Source organism: Scyliorhinus canicula, chromosome 17 (assembly GCF_902713615.1).
Source record: "Scyliorhinus canicula chromosome 17, sScyCan1.1, whole genome shotgun sequence".
NCBI classification, from domain to species: domain Eukaryota; kingdom Metazoa; phylum Chordata; class Chondrichthyes; order Carcharhiniformes; family Scyliorhinidae; genus Scyliorhinus; species Scyliorhinus canicula.
This window is the reverse complement of record NC_052162.1, coordinates 30,475,482-30,501,291: the sequence shown is the minus strand read 5'-3', so window position 1 is coordinate 30,501,291 and position 25,810 is coordinate 30,475,482. Positions and strand designations below refer to the sequence as shown.

Genomic DNA, 25,810 nt, shown 5'->3' with positions numbered 1-25,810 from the left:
GCCAGAGCTGTCCACCTGGGTGACGTGTGTAGCCCATGTCCTAATGATCCTGCTTTTGAAGCCCCCCCCCCCGCAGGAAACATGGTCTGTTTGCATTTCTGATTCTTGCTGCTTTTTTCAGTTTGAATTTCATGAACCTCAAGATGCAGAAAAGGGCTGTTTTCAGTGTTAATGTCTCATTTTAAGATGAATCCTAAATCCGAACACCCAAGATATTTCAGGAGCAGCAGTGTTGGATATGTATAAATTCCTAGGGAGATTAATTTAAAAATGTAGCCCGTGCACCCCTCAGTGATGTTTGTCTTGAGGGTAATGGGAGGAAGCTGTGAAAATGAGATACAAACAAAATTGATCATTCACCTGAGGAAGGAGCAATGCTCCGAAAGCTAGTGTTTGAAACAAACATGTTGGACTTTAACCTGGTGTTGTAAGACTTCTTACTGAACAAAATGGGCAGCACGGTAGCATTGTGGGTGGCATAATTGCTTCACAGCTCCAGGGTCCCAGGTTCGATTCCGCCTTGGGTCACAGTCTGTACATCCTCCCCGTGTGTGCGTGGGTTTCCTCCCACAGTCCAAAGATGTGCAGGTTAGGTGGATTGGCCATGATAAATTGCCCTTAGTGTCCAAAATTACCGTCAGTGTTGGGTGGGGTTACTGGATTATGGGGATAGGGTGGAGGTGTTGACCTCGGGTAGGGTGCTCTTTCCAAGAGCCGGTGCAGACTCGATGGGCCGAGTGGCCTCCTTCTGCACTGTAAATTCAATGATTAAAAAAAATAAAAAATTGATGTATGACATTGGGATAAATTAGGGCAGCAAAATGTTATTTGCAGCAGGAAAGAATTTGGGATGAATTCAAAGTTCAACATAATCTGCTTATAGTTGAGAATTGTGTTTTTTTTAATGCAGTTCATTGTTTAAGAATAAGGTTGGAACTGTCATTATTGAAGATGCAGTTAATAATGATCACACTGGGCAAAGCAACTTTGGGGTAAGCTGCAGTTCATGGTCCTTCAAATTGTGATAAATTGGCTGTGGGCACAAATGAGAGCTTGGTTCCAAGCAGACAGAAGTTATTAAGTAGCTGATCTTTTGGGCAATTACAAATCAAATTCATGGTTCCACTCTTGTGAAAAGTAAAATGTGACAACAACTTCAAAAATCCGAGCTGTCCAAATCCTGTGGAAACAAAATTGTTTGAGTGGATAAATAGGGAAAGGGTAGTTTCATTCAGACACAGAGTATACAATTCATACAGTTGAGCACTGGCTTGCGTGGAATGTTGTAAAAGTACTAGAATTTCACTCTGTTCTGAGCTGAGAGAAAGTTGCGGGGAACAAACTTTATGGAAAATAATTTCAGATTCACAATCGAGATAATACGGCATGCTCCGTTCTTTTCTCGCTCTGCTCTTCTATTTATGCTTTCTTTATGTTACTTATCCTTTCACATATGCACGTCCTTTGTTGTTCTCTGGATGAGAGGTTGGCTCACAAAACTGTCCCAGGCCTTCTATTGATACTATTTTTGGTTGTATTACTTGGAGGATGCACAGAAACTGCATTAAAACAATTGGGACAGAGGGATCATGCACTGTTTCAATTTTTTTCTCCACCACTGTGGAAACACCGAAACTTTGTTTGAAAGCAGCGACTTTGTAAAATGGTAGATAAGCACCCCAAAAGCTGCACCATCAAGCTGCCCTACTGGAATAATTCCTAGCAGAGAGCTCTCATCAATTGATCGTCTATCTTTATTTATGTGCAAATCAAAGACAGTTGTGAGGAACTAAGACCTCACACTGTATATTTTTATAAAATGCACTTGGATATCCTCATGGCTATTTCTAAGATTTTGAAAACTGGACCTTTTTAAAATGGCTGAATTATATGCCTGTCTGTGATCCCCGGGCAAAAGGAACTAGCTGGCAGTAATAAAGAAATTTGCAGCTTGGTTACCGGTGACCCTCCTATGTGTTGCCCAGGCTAAATTCAAAGAGATCTGTACAAAGGCCATCTGCATTTCATGACCCAGGTTGGCCAACCAGAGTCTGCTACGACAAAGGCTCCGCAACCACCTTCTCAATTTTTAATAGTTGGGTCACTTAACCATCTTGGGTTCCAGTCAAAGGGTCGACCACCAGAAAAACAAATTATACAACATCAGCATTCAGCCCGTCAACCTTCGTGAAGGGATACCTCATTGGATTTTTATTCTGGACTCTGGAACCCACCACGAAACACCATTTTTCTCTGTGGTCTCTGCACTGTAAATCTTTCTTTATCCTTCTATTACTGTGTGAGCCGCCTCCTGCGTTTTGAGTATGTGCAATTAAACTAACCCTTTGAGTTCATCCTGTCTTGTGTTTGCAGTGGGTTTATTAATAGAAAATTGGGTGACAGCAGAACTGAGGGGTTAGGAAATGTGCCACCATTTATAAAGGGAGGAAGCAAATCAAAAATACCTTTCTGTTTATGGCCTGGAAAAAGAAGAAAGAAAGAAAATCGCTTATTGTCACGAGTAGGCTTCAATTAAGTTACTGTGAAAAGCCCCTAGTCACCACATTCCGGCGCTTGTCCGGGGAGGCTGGTACGGGAATTGAACCGTGCTGCTGGCCTGCTTGGTCTGCTTTAAAAGCTAGCGATTTAGCTGAGTGAGCTAAACCAGCCCCTAAATCAGCAGTGAGAGATGAAATTAACGCTGTTTAAATGAAACTCCATTTCTTTCTGTCGCAGGACGGCGGAGAGGTTGAGTAAATGGCACATGCATTTTGCTTGTACACTCAGTTTCGGAGGGGTGGAATTGTTTTTAGTTGGCAAGATTTAAATTTTGTGCAAGAAATCAATCAATGCAGTTGATCAGCAAGGTGTAAATGCCTCCTGTTGTATTCTTTAATGCAGTTGCTCATTAGGCATTCAATATTTGCCTTGTTTATACTGTCATTTTGACAATCACGTATGGTATGGGCCTTTCTCTGAATTCAAAAGCAGACTTATCCCTTGTAGTTCATGGTTTCCCGAAAAGAAAAATAGGAACAGCGTTTCCTGGCCGAAAATAGCTTGTGCAGGGCGGAAAGCAGTAAGGGAAGCGATGGGGCTGACAGCGAGAACTTTGGAAATTGCATCTTTCTCTGACTCGTGAAGGGGGGGAAAAAAAATCTGTCATTTAAAAAAAAAAGACATAAATTCTGGAAACAGTTCACAGTTTGTGAATTAATCAAGTTATTGTGTCACAGAATATGAAAATTGTGCAGCGTGAGCGTTGAATTATGTGCTCATTTGCTCAGTCAGCTGTGTTTACTAAAGATCACCGAGCACCTATTTACTTTCTTTAGCATTGCCACTTTTATGTAAAAAAAGATGCTCAAAATATTTTGCCCTTCAGAGTGTTTTCATCATATTCTTCTGTCACATTTTGAGAACATTTGACAGTTCTTTTCCAGATAGAGAATTTTAAAAATAGTTGCGTTTTAATGGTAGAATTTTGCACCAAAGTTCCCAAAGTTTAAAAATACAAACACTCTATGGAATCTGGTTAGAATGCTCGTTACCATGGCATTTAAGTTGTTTCCTTCAGAAATTATAAACAAAAAGCAATTTGTGAGCCTTGGTCAGTAATTGATTATCCCCTCACACCCTTTGTGTTGCGAGGTCCTGGGGTGTGGGTAGGGCTTATTTGGCCTTCCATCAGAATTATGGACAAGTGAATAGAGATGGAAATGTTCACATTTTTACTTTTGGAAAAACAAGCGCTAGGTGGATAACCTTTTGCCATACTCTGAGGTTAAAGGGCAAGACAAAGTTAATTCCAGCAAATTGCCACACCGATGAGGGAACGCTTGGTGCGTTTATCATCTTTTATTTTCAAACAACGGCAAGTTGTACCAATTGGACTGGAGTCTGCTCACAACTATTGGCATGTATGTTTACTTGCTGTGAAAGGACAGTGTCAGAATTTGTATCTGGCCTTGTCTTATCAAGTGTTTACTCAGCTTGCTTTTGAAAAGATTGGAATGGTTGCGAAATACATTAATGTCCAGTTTGGATTACAGCAGCATACTATTACAGCTATATACAGTTAGATACTGGTTCGTAGGGCCTTACTCTAAGCCGTGTGGACTGCTTATCACAGAATCTTATGAAAGTGACTAGCATTGCTGGTAAAATAATGCACAAACAAAACGTGCAGCAGGTTGAAGTTGTTAGAGTCCTTCCGTTTGGTTTCCCTTTGTTCCAATTTCTTTATTAGTTTTGGTCCATGGATCCATCATTGGAATGTGCCTTTAAGCAGTGACGAGCTGAAGCAGCCTGCTTATCAGGACATCCAGGGTGTGTATTTCGGAGGAGGAGAGAACCGATTTGCTGGTGCCAGGTGAATCTTGAGACCCAGCTTTAGAGGAAGTCGGGTTAATTGGTTGGCAGGCAACCTGTGGGTTGGCCAGGGACAGTGTTCTGGCTGACAACAGTCTCTGATTGGTTCTTGCTTGATGCTTCTGAGAGAACTGGGCAGATGTGATTAGACCTTGAAAGAAAAAGGAGCCTCTGCGAAAGTAAATAACTGTTTTATTCTTCAAAAACCAGCGAGTGCCTGGCACATCTTTACTGTATATTTGAAATTATTTTGAATCTATAGAGAAATAAGACAGCCTTGCCAGAGAAAGCCAGAATGAAGAAATATTGAACCGGAAGCTTGAACTCCTGAAAGATTTGTATTGGAAGCCATTCTGGTTCATCAGAGATCCTGTCTCCTTTTACTTTATCATTGTTTTGGTCCCTCCCCATCACCCTTTCCCTCCATTTTGTGTGTGATGTCTGTGTGTATATTGAGCTGGAAAGGGGGGGGGGGGTTGGCAAAGGACTATTAGGTAGGCAGTTGGGCGGCACGGTCGCGCAGCGGTTAGCACTGTTGTCTACGGTGCTGAGGCCCTGGGTTCAATCCGGCCCGGGTCACTGCTGTCTGGAGTTTGCACATTTTCCTCATGTCTGCGTGGGTTTCAACCCCACAACCTAAAGATGTGCAGATTAAGTGGATTGGCCATGCTAAATTGCCCCTTAATTGGAAATACATATACATATATATATATATATATATATATATATATATATAATTGGGTACTCTAAATTTATGCAAAAATGATAGGCAGTTACATTTTTGACAGTTTAGTTATACTACTGTTAAATAATAAAAGGCTATTTGTGTTAAATTTGCAAAGCTGGTGATTGCAGTTTATTGGGCTCAGGCAAAGTATTTTAAAATAACATCTAATTTTACTTGTGTTGTGACTCCGGGTCAAGTGGGGCTGGAATTGACTGCACACTAGGCTAGGGGGTCGTGACAGGTACAAAAGGAAAATATTGCCCCATCCTACTTGATGCTTTTGCCAGAATGGCTACCTCAGTCAACAAAGAGTATGTGAAGCAGGAAATAAAGTTTTTTTTACTGTGGATCCATTCCCATTCTGCGAAGGAGGACTCCTGGAACATAGAACAGTACAGCACAGAACAGGCCCTTCGGCCCTCAATGTTGTGCCGAGCAATGATCACCCCACTCAAACCCACGTATCCACCCTATACCCGTAACCCAACAACCCCCCCCCCCCTAAACCTTACTTTTGATTTAGGACACTACGGGCAATTTAGCATGGCCAATCCACCTAACCTGCACATCTTTGGACTGTGGGAGGAAACCGGAGCACCCGGAGGAAACCCACGCACACAAGGGGAGGACGTGCAGACTCCGCACAGACAGTGACCCAGCCGGGAATCGAACTTGGGACCCTGGAGCTGTGAAGCATTTATGCTAACCACCATGCTACCGTGCTGCCCGTAAAGAAGAGATGCATTTCCACAGAGGCCTGGTTCGGAAGACCTGGGTGAGAAATGCGAAGCTCCATCTTGGTTGTTTCAACAAAATGTAGGAACGGAGTGGCAATCCAATGCCTCTCCTTTGAAGATTTGTCCCATGACCCTTCCCCTTTTCTTTAAAAATGCCTCATGATGCACCCCCTAACCACTCTTCAGTAATCTCCTCATTCCACATATTCCTGCCTGCACTCTCAATTCTGTTTTATTCCAATTTTCTCACTTTCCAGAGCCTCGCCTTTCACTCCGATATTGCCATCTGATCTTGCAGACAGCTTGCCCCTTCACACTCAAGCTCCTTTTTGCCACTGTTTTTCTCTTTCAACGTTTTCTTAAAGCTTTTTCATCATCTTTAACCTGGACCCCACAGGTGAAAGGACACTTCTTATCGCTGCAGGGCTCATGTCGGTAATGCAGATTTTAAATAAAGATATAAATTTGAAATTTAATCCCTCCCCTACGGGGTTGTCATATGCTCAAGGTTTGGACTGGACAGACTGGCTTGTGAGTGTGCTGTCTGGAAATTTAAAAAATGCAAACCAAACCTCAAGTCTGGCTTTTAAAATACATGTCTTTACTCTGCCTGAATGTGCAGAACCATTTGTTTTAAAGTTACAAATTTTTTCAGTATGATATTTGCTTTGCTTATGACAATGATCCTGGGACCCTGTTGCACTTTATTCTGGCTCCAGTCCAATTTTTTGTTTGTCCTTGGTTGTAGACATCACTGGGACTGCTGGCATTAATTGCCCATCCCATGTGTAAGTGCTGCTGGGCCACATTCTTAAACTATTGCAGTCTATGTTCTGAAGATCCTCCCACAGTGTTGTTCCAGGGTTTTAAACTGTTACCAATCGGCACCGGAGACGCCAGTAATGTTGCTCTTTTTAATGAGTGGAATACTATCCCACCAGCGTCACCAATAATGTTGCCAAATTAACTAGATGTGGCAGTTATTAATGATAATATTACTTTTCAGAGTTGCCAGGTATCAAATGATACCACCACAAGGCTTTACCGGATATCGATCAAAGACCAAACAACCAGTTAGTCAGTTCAAGTTCAAAGATAGTTTATTTACACACAAGGATTACTTTGACATGCAACATAAAACACTACAAGTTAAACTACCCCTAGCAACTACAATAACCTATACTTAACTTCAGGCATCCGGCTTTATACAGAGGAACAAGACCTTTGTTCGGATCTTGCGTGGCTGGGTCTGGAGAAGTGACTTAGTTTCTGCTGGGCTCATCCGTCTGGGAGCGATCGTTGGTCTTGAACTTGTCTTCTGGTCGTGATGCTACACTTGGTTTTAGGCGTAGTTCGGGGCCAAGAGAGACTGAACACATGGCAGTGTCTCTCTTTATCCTACTGGGGTTTCACGCTCTTTAGGGCAGTCCTTAGCTTTGGACCCAATAATTTGGCAGGCTTCGATTACTGCCTTCGATTTTGACTAATAAAGGGGCGGGTGCCTTGATGATGGGGCGTGTCCTGAGCGGTTATTAACCTTTGCTTTTTGGGCTCCCTGAGCAAAGGGAGTGGCGCCGATGAGTCTGTTTCTGTATCTGCAATCTGAGTGCAGGTCTTTTGTTCTGGGGAAGTGGGCCATTAGAATGCAAAGTAGCTGGGGGTTTCGATAGTGTCTAGTTGTCTGAGTTGCCAATATACAGAAGCTCTGAGCGTCTTGAGTCCTGGGTTGACCATATTTCCCATGGACCTTTGCAGGTGGCCATATTTCTTGTGATCCTTTGTAAGTGGCCATCCTAGATGGCTACAAAACCCAGTGACGATAAAGGAATGACACTATACGTCCAGGTCAGCATATTGTGTGGCATGGAGGTTATTTTGAAATTGGCAATAAGTAATGACCCAATGCTACCCCTTCTCTCTCCTTTTCTACTGCTTAAGGAATCCCGCCAAATTTTAAAAGGTGAATGCAGACTCTCTTGTCTATAAGTGCTGCAGTGGACACGGTCCCATTTTGTAAAAAAAATTTAATCTGATTCAATGAAAAACCCATTGGGCATGAGATAAGTAGAAGGAAGGTATAGTACCCATGTCACCTTGTGGGACCCAGCGAGAGTCAGGAATTCTCTGATTGTTGTGTCACTGGTGACTGTGGCATTGCTCTATAGCAGGACTTCCCAAGTACATTCACCAGCTACATGGCCCCCTCACATTAACCTTTGGAAGTAGTACCCACTTTCGGTGTGTGTGCCTGGTAATAATTACAAAGTCTTCTTATTGAAAAAGTACTTATGTCTTACCTTTTGTCATTTTTAATGGGAGCAATGAAGCTGGAAAACTGATTTTCATGTCGGACACACGACCTCCCTCTCTCACGCACGCGCGGACATGCACGTTTTCCACCACTACCCTTTCATGTATCTCTGAGGCCTACACAGCCCCCTCCCCAGTCTCTCCGAGCTCCAACCCCTCCAGCTCTCTCTCACATGTCTCTCTGAGGCCCGAAATCCCTGTTCTCCCACACATGCTTCTCGCCGCCTCTTTTTACCACCTGATCCATTCTTTTTTTTTTATAAATAATTTTTTTTGAAGTTTTTACAAAATATAAGCATCATAACTCTATTAAAGTACAACCGCGGTAACACCCTGTAAACAATGCCCCCCAGCTGCAAGAGCAACTTCAAACAAAAGGAAAAAAAAAAACCAGAAACCAAAAGACAGAGAAAAGAGAAAAAAAAACAAGGGGGAGAGAGATAGCACCCTCCACAAACCCATGTGTACAGTTCTTCCCCCCCCCCCCCACCCGGGTTGCTGCTGCTGTCGGCCTATTTCCCTACCGTTCCGCCAGGAAGTCCAGAAAGGGCTGCCACCGCCTGAAAAACCCTTGTACTGATTCCCTCAGGGCAAATTTCACCCTCTCCAATTTAATGAACCCTGCCATATCCGAGATCCAGGCCTCCACGCTTGGGGGCCTCGCATCCTTCCACTGGAGCAAGATCCTCCGCCGGGCTACTAGGGACGCAAAGGCCAGGGCCTGATCCATTCTCAAGATTAATCCTCGCTATTAGCCGTAAGATTTTCTGCCCAGCAACAACGAGATGGAATAAATCAAATGGGGCAATCAAAGATAAGCCTTTCCGATCACTGACGCCTGTCAGCATCCAGTGCTCCATGAGCCCTTGTTCTGATTGGCCTATTTCATTGCTGTAATTATTTTTGTAAATGGTCGGTTGTAGCTTTTGAACCGGCATTTGCTGGTCACGTAGCGGCCACCAGTTCCGCGGACCCCTGTTTGGGAACCCCTGCTCTATAGTGAAATGTGAAAGAATTGCAATGATGATGCGAGCTGTCTTCCTGTCACAAGTCTTGCCATTTGACTTTTCTGTTTCTGTACTCGCATAAAACCTGTTGCATTGCCTTTTCTAATTCTGATGATAGGTCATTGACCTGAAACATTGACTTCCTTTCTCTCTCTGCTGATGCGGCTAGACAAATTGAGTTTTTTCCAGCATTTTCTGTTTTTAATTCAGACTTGCAGCATCTGTAGAAATGTGCTTTTCTGTAATGCTTTGTTTAGATCACAGCAGCTTTGATTATCACGAGGCAGAAGGTTGAATCCCGTAACAGGTTGGAACAGAATTAAGGACAGAGTTTTATTTTGGGAGACTTGCATGTTGTACCTTGTATGATTTAATCAACAACAGTTCTGTTTTCTTTTTTCTTTCATGGGATGTGGGCATTACTGGCAAGGCCAGCATTTTTTGCCCAATCCCTAATTGCCCTTGAAGTGAGTGGCTTGCAAGACCATTTCGGAAGGCATTTAAGAGTTAACCACATTACTGTCGGTCTGGTGTCACATGTAGGTCAGGACAGGTAAGGAAGGCAGATTTCCTTCCCTGAAGGACATTACTGAACCAGATGTGGTTTTTGCAACAATTCATGATCACCATTACTGAAACTAGCTTTCAATTCTAGATTTCTTAATTGAACTTAAATTCTAAGCAGCTACTTAGGGTTGGATTTGAACGCTTGTTCTCAGCACATTACCTGGGCCTCTATATTACTCATCCAAGACATTACCACTATCATCATCATCTGTGGTTAAGCTATCTTTCAACTTTCCTTTAAAATCTCATGACTCTGGACATAGCTCAGCCATGGACCTTCCTGTGACTCCTCCGCAATGGCTTTACACATTAGAAAACACCCTTGGACTTCAGTAGCCTGGTGCTATGGTTTCAAACCAAACCAAGCTGATTACTTCCAAAATTCTTTAACTGCAACCCTTTTTTGGGGATTACTTAGCTTCAGGTTTTCCAGTCATTTCTCCCCATACCAACTTTGCCTCATACGAAATACCAATTTCCAATTCCAGCTGCATCAGAGGCCTGGCATTTATCCTACTTAAGATGTAGGTCTGGTTTTATCTCTCAACTCTCGAGCAGTTTAAGAGCCAGAGCTTACGTATTCTTTTAGCTGCTTTTCCAAACATCATCCAGTCTTTCCTGCCCTGACTGAATTCATAGATAACCTCCAAACAAGAGGAATCTCGTGAAGCTCCATCCAATTTGAACCACACAATGGTTGGCGTGGGTCTGAAATGCACTGCCTGGAGATGTGGCGGAGACAGGTTCAATCGAGGCATCCAAGGGGGCATTAGATGATTACTTGAATCGGGAGGATTGCAGGGATATGGAGCAAAGGCACGGGCCGAGTTGCCTAATTCTGCTCTCATGTCTTATGGAATGACACTATGGGCGCAATTCTCCCAAAGCGAGCGCATATTGTCGTGTGTCTCCCGGCGCTTGCAGTGCGGAGAAACACAAGGCTGTTCAAAGTGACTAGCGTTAATTAGGGGCCTGAACAGGGAATGCGCAGCTGAGGCCACACGTATACCCGTTTTCTACATTGTGGTGAGAGATGGGGCCGATTTGTTTTTAAAAAGGGCATCTTTGCAGTGCCCACCTGACCCTGGCAGTGCCCCGCCACCTTAGAGTGCTGTCTAGGCACATTGGCAGTGCCAGACTGGCACCCATATGATACTGGCAGAGTGCCAGGCTAGCGCTTCACGGGTGCTGAGGTGGCACATCCAGGGTGCCCAGATGGCACCAGCAGTGTTAGGGCACCACCCTACCCAAAGTGCATGCATTTGGGGACCTCCGATCTCCTTGGAGACCCCCACGAGTGCCCTTCCGAAAGGGGGACCAGTGCTGAACGGCGTTCGCCCGAGGTCTCCAGGGCGAAGGGAATGAATCCCAAAGCCTCCGGCACTTCAGGGATCTGCACAATAGAGAGGGGCTTACTGATTTGGTCTAATATGCAGATTTGCCAAACTGTGACCTTGCCAACAATGGGCAGGATTCACATCGCAACGTCTCATGAGATCGCATTGGATCTCGTGAGGTTTGGTGAACTGGGTAGATCCCGGGAGTGGAGTTCCCCGGCTTTCAACGGCCACGCTGCACTGCGGCGAGTTGCTTTTCTGGTGCAGTGTGACCCTTGAATCCCGCCCCCCAGTTTTTAACCATGAGTACTTAGAAGAGTAAGAGATGACTTGATCGCTCCTGCTGGGTCTTGACAGGGTGGATGTGGAAAGGATTTTTCCTCTTATCCGGGCAATTCAGGTGATCTCATCTTTTTGGTATGCTTTTGATCTTGTGCTGGTATAATTTACATATGAGCTGCAGTTTACAATGGGTAGTGTAGGAAGCTAAACCTGTTGATTGGCTGATGTTTTATTCCCCTTTAAGAGCAAATCTAGAACTAGGGGTGACTGTTTAAAAATAAGGGCATGCTCCTTTGATGTGGAGATGCCGGCATTGGACTAGGGTGGGTTGCTCCTTTAAGACGAGAAGATTTTTTTTGAGGGTTGAGAGTCTCTGGAACTCTCTTCATCAAAAGGCAGTGGAAGAAAAATCTTTGAATAGATTTAAGGTAGGACGCGATAGATTCTTGATTAACAAGAAGATAAAAGTTTATTGGGGGTAGGCAGGAAGGTGGGGTTGAGGTTGCAATAGATCAGCCATGATCGTATTGAATGGCGGAGCAGGCTTGGGGGGGCTGAATTCCAGCTCCTAATTCATATGTTTTGATATAAATCGACAGGTAAAGTTATTTTGTAGGTAGGGATAATGGACTCAAACAGGAAAATGTTTAAGGTTATTAATGTATTGTGTGAGCTGAGGGGGTGAGAAGTTCAGAGGTTTACCCAAATCTTATTGAATTGTGAATGTTGAGGATAACCAAAATTTCAACAGATGCCTTCTGAATGAGAACTCTAGTGCGCTCCCTCACTGAATGCAATTCTGTATTCTGTCACAGAGCTGATGGGAATGTCTGGGTGTTCTGGCGCTCTACCCACTAGAGCTAATTGGACTCCATTAAACAAAGCTCAGGTATAGTTACAGAATACTTAAAAGTAAAAGAAATGAGAGCCTCGATAGTTTCTTGCGAGAGTTGTAAATTTGGCCAGAAAGCCTTACCGCTGAAGCCATAGGGCCATTCCAAGGATGGGGTGAAGGGGGTGCTATAATCTGTTTTGTTAATCCAAGTGTACACATTGTGCTTTGTTCATGTTTTGAAAACTTGGCAGGCACATTTGCCTTTAAGGGAATTACTCGGGTACTATTGTTTAAAGATTATCCGGGCAATTCAGGTGATCTCATCTTTTTGGTATGCTTTTGATCTTGTGCTGGTATAATTTACATATGAGCTGCAGTTTACAATGGGTAGTGTAGGAAGCTAAACCTGTTGATTGGCTGATGTTTTATTCTCCTTTAACTTCTGGTAGAGTCACTGGGTGTGAAGGATTGTGGTGATCGGCAGTCTGTCCTACAAGGAGCCAAGTGTCTGTTTGAGCAAGATGCCGTTTACTTGGAGGAACACAGCCAGTTACTGCTTCGGCATGAGCTCTCCACAATAGCGGAGGAGGACGTTGAAAATAGTGAAAGAGAAACAGGTACTTGTAACCATTAATGTGAATGACACTGCTTGGTCACTGCACTGTACAATTGTTCAGGACTCGGGAGCGATTGTAGAACTTTGTACAAGACTTTTTCCACAGACTGATGGAGATTTTAAGACTTAGAGTTCAGTCTTAAAAAGCAGAAACTGTTTTAATATGTTTGAAGCAAGCTTCCTTCAACAAGCTATGACTGAAGAATGAGTTAGAAATTCATTCTGCTTCCTGCCTTTTTACATGAACACAATGGAGAACGTGAATGTGCACATGAGGTCCGTTTGTTCTCTGGGTAAGGTGAATTTTTCATGTTCTTTTTGTTGGAATTTTATGGAAGACCACATCATAACCACCCTAATCTCATGTTATAATGTCCTATCATTTTATTATGCATGCACCCATTTATTCTGTTTCTGCATTCAATGTGACTGGTAACTTCAGATTTCTTAAAAGAAAAGTAAGTCCTTGCGTTTATGTCGTACCTTTCACAATGTTACAATAGCTCAAAGCTCTTTACAGTCAATTCATAGAATCCCTACAGTGATGAAGGAGGCCATTCGGCCCAACGAGAACGCACCGGCCTTTGGAAAGAGCACCCTACTTAAGCCCAAGCCTCCAGCCGACCCCCAAACCCAGTAACCCTACCTTACCTTTTGGACATTAAGCGGCAGTTTAGCATAGCCCAATAGCGTCTAATTTGAAATGGGAATAATGCTGTGTCTTGCACTGGGAAAGCAGGGAATGGGTGTTTGATAATTTCCGTTTCTGAACTAAAGCTATGATGAAATGCGTAAAAAGAAAATAAGTGACAACTCGCATTAGAGGCTAGGAAATTATTAGGATATGAGTTTGTGCTCGTGAAGTAACCACCATTTGACTATCTACTTACAGATTTGCCATCTGTGTGAACTGCTTAATGGAAGCCTGCTCACAGTGGTGGGGCGATTCACAACACCATACCCTAAGTGCGCTTTTAAAAGTGTTTTTACCTTCAAGATTGCCGCCTGCTGTCACTATACAAATAGCGGCAACCGTGTAAAACAGACTATTCTACTAGATCTATCAAAATGTGCACACATGGACCTGCCTCTGGGTTAAGGTTCCCTCCTGCAGTTAAACTAACAGGAAAGCTGGGATCTTCGCACACTGAAGTATTCTGGTTTTCATTGGATCCCATCATCCCGTTGGAGCTCAACACCCAATGTTAGAAATTTAAAGGGAGAGCCAAGCAGTGAGCGTAACCTGTGGGAATAATAATTTCTTAAGATAAAGCAAAATTGCCTTTTATTATAGATGTCTTTACTGCCGATACCCGAGAGTAGAGCGCCCCTTGACTAGGGAATGACATAAGGGGTTCACTTGAGTGAATGGGAGAAAATATCGAAAGGTTCATCAAAAGAAGCAAAGTATGCTTGTTCTCAAATGTTATCTTACTCCATACCTTGCTTTGTTTCCACTGAGTAATGACTCTTGCCTTGCCCCAAGAAAATGGCAATTTCAGTTTCATTTGGTGCTACCTTTACTTGACTCTGCTTTGTTTAATTTCCCCTCACTGTCTGTCCACAAAAAACACCTAAACTCAGCAATGAATGAATAAAATGCATTTTAAAGATTCATTGGAACCTCCTACATTGAAACTGGCGTTCTGATACATAGGCAGACACTAATTAATAGATTTGCATAATTTTTTTTTTTTGAAATGTTTTTTATTGAGTTTTCATATTTTATATCCAACAAATTATTAGAAAAAAAAACACGCAAAAATTAACATGTATATTTACAGGTAAGCATCTTCATAATAACAACTGTGGCCGCCCCCTTTAGCCAGCATACATATTTTACATTCCCCAATATGGCCGAGGCTCATGTTTATAGGCATTTATTTACAGTTTGGTTTTGGGCCTTAGCTAGCCATCAAACCCCCATAACGAATCTGTAGCCCCCCCCCCCCCCCCGGCTACCTTCCCCCGATTCCCGTCCATTTTCCCCTGATTCTTGGCCACCCGACTATTCTTCCTCTTGTTCGTTGGCCACAAACAGGTCCTGGAACAATTGCATGAATGGCTCCCACGTTCTGTGGAAGCCGTCGTCTGACCCTCGGATGGCGAATTTGATTTGCTCCATTTGGAGAGGTCGGACAGCCAGTCTGCAGCTCTGGTGCTGCTGACCGCCAGCCAAACAGGATTCTACAGCGGGCGATCAGGGAGGCAAAGGCAAGGGCGTCCGCCCTCCTTCCCAGGAATAGATCTGGCTGGTCTGAAACCCCGAAGACCGCCACTATCGGGCATGGCTCCACCCTCACCCCCACCACATTGGACATAGCCTCGAAGAAGGCTGTCCAGTACTCCACAAGTCTGGGGCAAGACGAGAACATGTGGGCGTGGTTGGCCGGGCCTCTTTGGCACCATTCACATCTGTCTTCCACCTCCGGGAAGAACCTACTCATACGGTTTCTTGTTAAGTGGGCTCTATGTACCACTTTTAGTTGCGTCAGGCTGAGCCTTGCGCACGTGGAGGTGGAGTTGACCCTATGCAGTGCTTCGCTCCAGAGTCCCCACCCTATCTCAATCCCCAGGTCGTCCTCCCATTTGATTTGCATAATATTTTGATGTATCCGTCAAATCATGGTAACCTTTTCGCTGTTGCTAGGTTTCTAGTGAAGGATATTGGTAGACGTGTAAAATGTTCATATTGCGTTCACTGAATTATGGAAACAGTACAATTATATATTTTGGGCCTAATGTTGAGTTGTTTGGAGAGAGATGGGAAAATGCTGGTCGTACAGGGAGCATCTTGAGACGATGAGTGAAGACCATCGTGCAAGAAACATTTGGTGTAACATTACTGCTTGTTGACTTGGATATAACTTTATTTTCACCCCACCTTGCCTCGTTCATTCACTGCTGCCAATGTGTGATACATAAGCGATAAAACTACTTGGTTTTTCTGTTCCCTTTTTTTGTTGTGGCCTAAACTGTACCCAAAATCATATGACAATCTACATTTATACGCTTAAACGTGGCAATTCTTGATCTTTTATACAGAAATGTGGCATTAGTGATCTGCCCAGTTTGACATTTTGTCACTGTTTTGGAGTATTAGCACTCTGTAATTCACATATAATGTTTAAAGCACATGAGACTAATTTGATAAGGAGTTGAGTTAAAGCCATCTAATCCACTGAAGATGCTCTTTGTGCAACAAATTGATGATGAAATAAACAAACTTAGGTTAAAACCATTAGAATTGATTAATAAGAAAAAAAAATGACAAATGCGGGCTATGTCCAGCAGGTCAGTCAGCATGTGAAAGGTAAGATAGGTTAATATTTTGGTTGGGAATCCTTTATCAGAACATTTTAATTTTGATGAAAGTAGCCAACACAAGTGTTGACGTGTTTTTCAGGACATTTGTTTTTACTTCATTTTCGTAAGGAATTGGTTTAGTACCAACCATTAAAGAAAAATAGCTGTGGTACACATTGGTTTTGTAGAAGGTGTAGCAGCACTCCTTAATAAAAAGTTGGTGTATATTACAGGATCAGAGGAGCTTATAAAAATTCCATACGAGGTGGAACCACATTCCACACAGTTTAATCACTGCAAATACACAATTGAGCTGGATTGTATTATTGATTCATTTCTTTTAAACGGCAACTGGACAATAGCACCATTTACTTTTACATGCCTCTCTATATTTGAACAGTGAAATGACAGAATAACCTTTCATGTGACAGGCTGTTTGTTCCAGCCTTGGCAGTCAAAGTGGTTGTATTCTTGCCAGAGTGAAAATGAATACCATATTTGACAGAGAACAGAGTTCTGTGCGTGAAAAGGGTCCTAGCCCATTCAACTCCCAACACCCTGGTTTTTGTTCTTTGGCCCTTCTTTTTGCTTAAGCTTGAAGTTTATGCTAAGCAACGATTTCATGGATGCCAGCAGGTTGTCAGGTCATCATTGCTTCAGTGTCAGCATTTGACCACAAAAAGGAAAAAAGATTATAATTATGTGGCAGATATCATGACCACAGGACATCTCAAAACACAGTATCAATGGGGACTTGACTATCGTTGCTTGGCTCAACTTTGTTTTGCTTGATGTTCATTCATGAACTTCCATTAGGGCTTACTGGATAGCAGTAAGGAGCAATAATCCAAGTTCAATTCTCTTTTCTTTTTCCTCTGCAGTCCAGTTGGAGCAAATCTCTCCGCCCTCTTTACCACAGCAACAACTTACATTTATATTGTATCTTTAACATGGGGAAATGTCTCCAGGTGCTTTGAGCAGCATTAAAAAAAAGGACACTTGAGGTCAACTTGGTCAAAGAGGAAGGTTTCATGGAGTGCCCTAAATGAGGCAAGCGAGAGAGGGAGAAAATTCCAGAGCTTGGGACCTAGGTAAATGAGGGTATAGCCACCTTTGGGCGAGCAATAATGATTGGGATTGCACAGGAGGCCAGAATTAGAGGAGGGCTCGCACTTGAGGGTGTTGTGGGCTTGGAGGAGATTACAGGTATAAGGATGGCAAAGACAGAGAGGAATTTGAAAACCAGAAAGAGAATTTTAAAATAAAGATGTTGCTTGATCAGGAGCCATTTCTGCAAACACAGGGTAATAGGGGAATAGGGCTTGCTACAAGTTAAGACAGGCAGCAGAGTTTGGATGACCTTGGGTTTACAGAGGGTGGAATGTGGGAGACCAACCAGGAATAGTTGAGTCTTGAGGTACCAACTGAGGCAGGTGTAGCCGAGAGAGATTATGGAGATGGAAATAGGCAGTCATATTGAGATTGCATGAATATGAGGTTCATGCCAAGGTTTTGAACAGACTGACTTAATTTCAGACTGTTGCCAGGAAGAAGAGATGGAGTTGGCAGTAAGCGAATAGATATCGGAGCGGGGACCACAAATTGTGGTTTCAGTCTTCGCTGAAGGAAATTTCTTATTCAGTGCTGAACATCGGATAAGCGGACTGATAATTTAGTAACCATGGAGGAATCATGAGAGGTGGTGACGACATACAGCTGGGAAATATTGGCCATCTCAGATTAATACTACCTGGGATTGACCTAGTTTGTGTGGTTCATTACAAAAACAAGTACATCAAATACCCACATAGCCAGTGAGGAAGTAAGAAGGGAATAGAAGGTATTTTTAATGAAGAATAAATTTGTCTTAAAACTTTATTTGGAAGCATGAATGAGGCAAAAATTTGGTTCAGAAAACAATTCTTCTGTAGTTCTACTCATTAGTGTATTTCATTGTGTATATGTGCAAACAAAATCGGAGATTGTGACTTCACATTGTTTTATCTCTACTGATTTTGCGAATGGTTTTTCTTCCTAAAGGCAAGGCTCACTTTGATGTCCACCATCTGCAAGACTTTTACAGACCACACGGGCTTGAGATGAGAAATTCAGAAGAAGGAGCAAGTGGGACAGTTCTACACCGTTTGTTGCAAGAGCAGCTCCGATATGGAAACCCCACTGAGAATCGAAACCTCCTTGCCTTGCACCAGCAGGCAACAGTAAATGTCATCGCCTATAACACTAGTGGGTCTGTAGTACCTCCAAACGATGGCCTGACACAAGATGAGCGTCAAATGGTCCCACATTCTGCACGACAGGAACCCCAGGGCCAGGAGCTGCAAGTTGACAATAGCGTCATGGAGAAGCAACTGCAGACCCGGGCAGCACAGAATACCGAGGAACTGCCAACGTACGAAGAAGCCAAGGTCCAATCACAATTTTTCAGGGGACAGCAGCATACAGCAACGGGAACTGCTTTCTTTGTTACTGGAATAAATAATCAAAAGATGAGAACTGAAGGGCGGTCCACGGTCCAGAGGGTGGGTGCTGGGAAGGTTCACCAAGACGATGGACTCAAAGACTTGAAACAAGGTCATGTCCGCTCTCTGAGTGAACGCCTTATGCAACTCTCCTTAGCTACAAGTGGTGTCAAAGCACAATCCTCGGTTGCAAGCAGTGTAATTTCGCCCCAACAGGCAAATGAATTCTACACACATGCTGGGCATGTTTTGTCTCAGACTTCCATGAAAGGAATAGACCATCGGGGGCCTCCACCAGACTATCCATACAAAAATATGTCAGCGTTGCCTGTTACTCACGATTATGGGACTTTTTACAGTGACTTTAGAATGACGCCAGAGATATTAAAACCTGGCCCAAACTCACAACACAGCAAGCCAGATGTTCCTGTTTTAAGGTACCAGCCACCTCCAGAATACGGGGCTGCCAGGTAAATAAGCAAAGGTCCATTATAAGATCTTGGTCTCAAATATAGTTTTACCTTTATGGGTGAGGGAAGAGCAAAATCTCAGTTTATGATTCTGCATAGAATGTACAGGAAAGAAACAGGCCATTCTACTCTAAGCTGGTAATTATGCATCATACAAAATTCCTTCCACCCATATCTAATCCTATCAAAACATTTTTTTCATCCTTATCTGCTTTTCTAGACTCTCCTCAAGTGCGTCTACGCTACTCACCACAGGCACCACTCCTATTAATGGGTTGCACATTCTAACCACCCCGTGGGTAAAAATTCCAGATGGTTATAACCTGCAAGTTCTAGTTTCGTTCTAGTAGAGGATTTTGCACCGTCAGTGCCTCTGCATATTCCTTATAATGTGGAGACCAAAAATGCACACATTACTCCAAGAATGGTCTAACCAAGGCTCTATACATGTTTAATTCCATTCGAACTTGAAAATAAATGAATGCGGATGTCTTTTTTAGTGAAGTACATACAGTACCTTGCTCTCGTAGTAATTTTCCATATTTCAACTCTTGTGATCATCAGGGGACCAGTTTAACTCAGTTGGCTGGACAGCTGGTTCGTGATGCAGAGCGGGGCCAGCAGCGCGGGTTCAATTCCTGTACCGACTGAGGTTATTCATGAAGGCCCCGCTTCCTTAGCCTTGTCCCTTGCCTGAGGTGTGGAGATCCTCAAGTTAAATCGGCAACAGTCAGCTCTTCCCACTCAAAGGGGAAAACAGCCGATGGTTATCTGGGACTATGGTGACTATCTTATTTAACTGAATAGGTCCATTAATGCCCAGCACAATCCAGTTCTTGTCTGCTGCTCCATACATGCATACATTCCATCATGATTTGTTAGTTAGCAATCAAATTATTTTTTTCTTCTCTTCTCTCTCCCCTTCCCTCCCCCTCCCCGGCCCGGTCAGATGGCTACTTTCCTTGTTTATCTAGATAGAGCTGCAGAACCACCCAACCGTCCCACTCTCTAGCAGTCTGACAACATTCTGTGTTGTCAGTTATTTCAGTAGGGAAAGAGAAAGTAGCCCTTGATAGAGGGATGCGGGAAGTATCTTTTTTTGGCCCTGGTTTGTCCTTGGTTTTTTTTCTTTGCTTTTTCCCATTTTTGCCCCTCTGTTTTTGAGACTTGTATACCGTGCCTGACTTCCTGTAACAGAAACAAACTTGTGACGTGCATGAGAGACTCAAACGGATGCAAAATTGTCTTCATTGAAAACATAAAACCACATTTTTCTTCTTGAAGGATTTGATTTGGGTTCAACAGATGCCAACAACCCTTCAGTTTTTTTGTTCAGCTGATGTTATTCGAGAATAAAACCACACAACCGCTGCCTGTGGGCTAGTTGGACATGTGGACATTACAGTTAAACTTGCTGTTTTGCATATATACACACTTCCAGAGAAATCTTGAATTCAGATCCTTCATATAAATCAACAGAAATATTTACCAAAACTCCATCTCAACCTTTAGTTCCCTCCCTAACTGTACTCTAATATTTGGGAAAGTAACTGACAATAATTTTGGCAGGGATGTAGAAATAGAATTTGTGGCATTGTCATCTGTTTTATGTTAATTAATTGACTTGAGGACTTTATGACTCTAATAACCCTGAGTGGGAGCAGAGCAGCAGCTCCTTTGGGACCTGTGCACAAGGTAGAGCATTGGATCCTGATGGTCCTCTTTGATTTGGGTCATCTGATAACACGTTACAAGGCAAAATCACAAGCTTACTCTCAAGAGACCTGCAGCGAGTCTGTGCTCGTAATTATATCCAGGTCTTGTAGTGTTCACTTCCAAGAAAAATAAAATCCAATAATCACAGCCATGTGTTAGCTGCAAATGTAAGTAAATTTTCATAGCATGATTTCTGTGTTGTCCTGATACAAACTTGAGAATGTTGGCACCAATTGCTTCCCCTGAGCTCTCTTAGCTCACTTTTTGTTTTGTGTGTCACTGGCAATGCCAGCAGTTATTGCTCATCCCTGATTACCTTCAGGAGTAATGGTGAGCAACCTTCTTGAACTGCTGCAGTCCATGTGCCGTACGTCTACCCACGGTGCTCTTGGAAGGGAATGCTGCGGTTTTGACGAGCGACACTGAAGGAAATGAGACCTGGGGCGCAATTCTCCCATCGGGAGACCAGGTCCCGACGCCGGTTTGAAAACCAGAGTGTTTCACTCCGGCGTCGGAGGACGCCCCCATCCCACTATTCTCCTTCCCCCGGGGGGCTAGGAGCGGCGCCACGTGAATAACGCGGCCGGCACCGCGTTAATGAGACGTCACCCGTGCACGCGCAGGTTGGCCGGCGCCAACCCGCGCATGCACGGTTGCTGTCCTCTCCGCGGCTGCCCCGCAAGAAGATGTCGGATGGATCTTGCGGGGGCGGCGGAGGAAAGGAGGTCCTCCTTCAGAGAGGCCGCCGATTGCGGGCCAGACCCCTTTTGAGGCCCCCCCCCCCCCGGCCCGGGTGCAAGAACCCCTCTCCCCCTCCCACAGGCCGCCCTCCCCCAGCATTCCTGTGCTGTTCCCGCCGGCAGCGACCAGGTGTGGACGGCGAGCGGGCCGGAGAATCGCCGGTCGCCCGTTACAAACGGCGAGCGGCGATTCTCCCAGCGGCCAGCCGTGAATCTCGCCGTGCCGGTTATAGGAGGGATGGGAGAAACCCGTGTGGGTGCCGGGGCAGCGTGGCAGGACTTGCTCGGCGCCCCGGCGAATCTCCCACCCGGGGGGGGGGGGGGGGGGGGGGAATTCCGCCCCGGCTTCCAAGTCGGGGTGGTGAGGAACTTGGAGGTTTCATGCAGGTAGTGTTGTTCCCATGCACCATTCATGAAGAAAATAGGCCAACTGAAGAAATGGAGATTTTGCTGTTGCTCTAGATCAGGGGTTCCCAACATTTTCCTTTTATATGGACCACAGATTGCCATCAAAAGCCTTTGCGAACCACAACGCAGCAAGCCATTTAAAACATTTTTTACACAGCCTGTGGCTGATGGGAGTCAAACTTATATATCAATGCTTATTAAAAATGCTGCTATTTCTCATAGTTTATGATGCACATTCACAATAACATTGTGAATAATAATGTAACATCAATTATGGTAGATACAAGTATTATTTGTTTCCACGAACCACCTGGAGTCCTCTCATGAACCACGGGTTGAGGACCATTGTTCTGAATATATTTTACGCAGGACGTTGACTAGTTGACTGATGACAATTTGAAGGTGGAAGCATAATTTAGGAAAGAAAATGCCCGTGCAGGCTAAATCTGGGGGATTTTAACCTGACTAATCAAGTTTTTCTGACCAAATCCAAACCCATTCAGACTGCACAACGCCTGTTGATTGAAGCTTATACCTGACACTCAATCAAGAGCAGATATTTTAAATATTAATAACTTGTATACATGCAAATATTTCCGAACCCTTGGACAGTTGATTTGCAGCAGCCCTCAAAGATGTGTTGACCTCAGTGCATTAAAAAGAATGAGAATGAACCATTCGTTCATCATTGTTACATGAAACCTTTATACAACATTGAGTTCCTGTCTTCTAATCTTTTGAGAGGGACCAGTGGACAACCTGCTACCAGGCCATCTACCATAACCGTATTGAATAAATATGCAGAAGTGCACTAGTGTTCCTGGCGCTAGTGTTTCTTGTTTCTCTCCTCCTTTCCTTCCTGTAGGGAAGCACCTGTCTCCACTTTGTGCCTTTCCCTGATGACACAGCTGGGATCAGGAACTCGGACACAATAGCTTTTTTACAAAAAATTTTAAAGTGCCCTTCAACTTCCTCTTTCGTACTATGCCGGGGTAAACCAACTTCAAATCCTACAAGCAATTGTTTTTCTTTTAAAGAAAAATCCCAGGGATGCGCTATTCTCTCAGATAAACTATCCAGATAAACTATACATAGGATGTAGAGGCATTAGTGAAGTAGACCTGTGGGAAATTTCTGGCTGTGCATTCTGGCTATGGATTGTATAGATATGTATGTGTTGTGTCCTATTGCAGCTATCACTACTGCTACTCCACCCTATTAGTTCTCCTGCTGTTTTGTTCTTTTGTCATGTCTTTCACGTTAATTGTCTCGAAGCCCAAGACGGAGTATGAAAGCAGGAAAGAGAAGGGAATTGGGGATATGTGAAATCTGTAAAGTGATAGCTTTTGAAGTGGGTAAGAGATATGTCTTACTTATCAATAGTTGCAGGCATCGAAATCCATAGTGCATGGCTTAACTAGAAATATATTTCATCACAGTCCCAGAGGACCATTGGTTGCTCTCCCCTTTGAGAGCTGATCGCTGGTGATTTAACCTGAGGGTCACCACACTTCAGGCGAGGTTCACGGCTGAGAAGGCCGGGCCTTCATGAATAATCTCAGCCAGTACTGAAATTGAACCCAGGCTGTTGTCGTCGTCGCGCGCGCCCCCCCCAAACTAGATATACTGGAGTAAAGGTTATGCAACTAACCTGTCAGATTAACAAGCCAGTAAATACACATCTGGGATGCACTACCTCTTTCCATCCTTCTTGACTCCTTGTAGCCTTTGACATCGTCTTTCTCCAATGTCTCGACTCCATTGCCTGCCTCAGTGCGTTATCCTTTTCTTGGTACCACTCTTACCTATCCAGTCATAGCCAGAGCAAAACTAGCACTTGGTTCTTTTCCCCATTTTGTGCCATTACATCTGCAGTTCCCCATGGATTGACCTTCCCCTTCTCCTCTACACATTGCCCCTTGCTGACCTAGAGGGCATAAGGCCAGCTTCCACATTTATTATACTGCTGATGCCCAGCTCTACAACTCCCTTCCTTACCTCAACTTATTCACTGCATCTCTGTTGTCAAATGTCTTATCTGACATCCGGATCTAGAAGAGCTGCAATTTCTTCAGGTCAACTCAGACTACTGAAATCATCACCGTTGGCCTCTGCCACAAAATCCATACCTGCATCATTGGTACCTCTGCCTTCCTGGCTAGTGTTTGTTTGTAATGGACTATTTTAAAACTCAACATCTTACTTGCCCCCGGGCTGCACAGTAGTGCGGTGGTTAGCATTGCTGCCTACGGCGCAGAGGTCCCAGGTTCGAACCCCGGCCCTGGGTCACTGTCCGTGTGGAGTTTGCACGTTCTCCCTGTGTCTGTGTGGGTTTCACCCCCACAACCCAACGCAAAGATGTGCAAGGTAGGTGGATTGGCCATGCTAAATTGCCCCTTAATTGGAAAAAATAATTGGGTATTCTAAGTTTATTTTTAAAAATTGAAAAAATATCTTAATTGTCCCCATGCTGAGCTCTTGACACCATCAATTACCATCACAAATCACGTGCTTCCACATCTGACATTGGATACCTGTTCATCTCAGTTTAAATGCAGCTGAAACTCTCATCCATGCGTTTGCCTCCTCCTGACGGAACGATCCACTACTCTCCTTGCTGGTCTGCTATCATTCACTCTCCATAAAGTTCAGCTGATTCAAACTGTCTTATTCATTTCCTGTTAAGTTGTGCTTATCCAGTGCCCTTTTGTTCACTGAACAACATTGGCTCTTGTGTTCTCAGTGTCTCAGATTTTAAAACCTTCTTCCTCATGTTTAAGTTGCGGCTCCCTGTCTCTAACTTTTACCAAACCTGCAACTGACTGAGAATGATGTTGCTCCAAGTCCGGCCTATGTACACCCCACTCTTTTCACCCCAACAATGGAAGGTGTTTCTTCTGTTATTTCCACCCTCGCTATGGAATTCTCTTCTAACTCCCTCTTTATTTTCACTGTCCTAGTTTTACTTTCGTTAAAGCCAAACTGTTTATCAAAGGCAAACCCCAAATCATCCTTTGTTTAGGAATCCATCTTTATAAAGGCAAAATATAGATGCAAGTATTGTCCTCGATGGTTGTAGTACAAAATGGAAGTGTGTAGTCTTGGTGAGTAGAGCATTGATGTTGTATACCATTATGTGTCAACTGACCATTTCAGGACTGAAATCAGTGGACTTGTATCAAGGGTATTAAGTTAGATTAATTAAGGCTTTGGGAGCAAAAGTAAATAAATGGAGAGCAGCACGGTGGCGCAGTGGTTAGCACTGCTGCTTCACGCGCTGAGGTCACAGGTTCAATCCTGGCTCTGGGCCAATATCTGTGTGGAGTTTGGACGTTCTCCCCGTGTTTGCGTGGGTTTCATACCCACCACCCAAAGATGTGCAGGGTAGGTGGATTGGCCACGCTAAATTGCCCCTTAATTGGAAAAAATGAATTGGGTACTCTAAATTTATAAAAAACGAAGAAACAAAAGTGGGCAAATCAAATTATGGTACAGATCAGCCATGATCTAATAGAATGGTACATTCCTGTTCCTGTCGCTCACCCCTCTTTCAAAAATATCTATCAGCGTCTATTGCTTTAAGTTTGCCTTTGGTCTTGCTGCATGCAGTCATAGTTCACCCAGTCCATGTTCTCTGCGTAGCCTTCTAAATGACGGGTGCGCTCTACCAGCCAAACGGGAGTGCAGAATTGCTGGGAGATCCCTCTTCTGGGATCTACCCGGCTCACCACATCCCGCGAGATCTCATGAGATTTTTTGAGATGTCGTGATTTGAATCCCACCCATTGGGTGGAATCAGTATTTGGCAAATCAGCATATTAGACTGAGACAGCTAGTCTCACTCTAATATGGAGCTCACCTGATCTCCGGAGGTCTGGGATCTAACCCCTTCACCTCGGAG

The 25,810-nt window shown here is 43.9% G+C and overlaps 1 protein-coding gene across 6 annotated transcripts in view; it reads left to right on the top strand.

Moving 5' to 3' along the window:
* The window catches only part of amot (angiomotin), a 95,418-nt gene that overhangs the window by 25,648 nt on the left and 43,960 nt on the right, over nt 1-25,810 (top strand). For 4 of the 6 annotated variants that reach the window (XM_038774542.1, XM_038774548.1, XM_038774547.1 and 1 more), the window contains exons 2-3: nt 12,623-12,790; nt 18,136-19,045. In XM_038774542.1, the coding sequence (XP_038630470.1) occupies nt 18,195-19,045 (851 nt within the window). In that variant the 5' untranslated portion in view covers nt 12,623-12,790; nt 18,136-18,194. Of the gene's footprint in view, nt 1-12,622; nt 12,791-12,817; nt 13,083-17,087; nt 17,187-18,135; nt 19,046-25,810 lie in introns of those variants that run through there. The other 2 variants (XM_038774543.1, XM_038774544.1) reach the window with 2 other exon arrangements.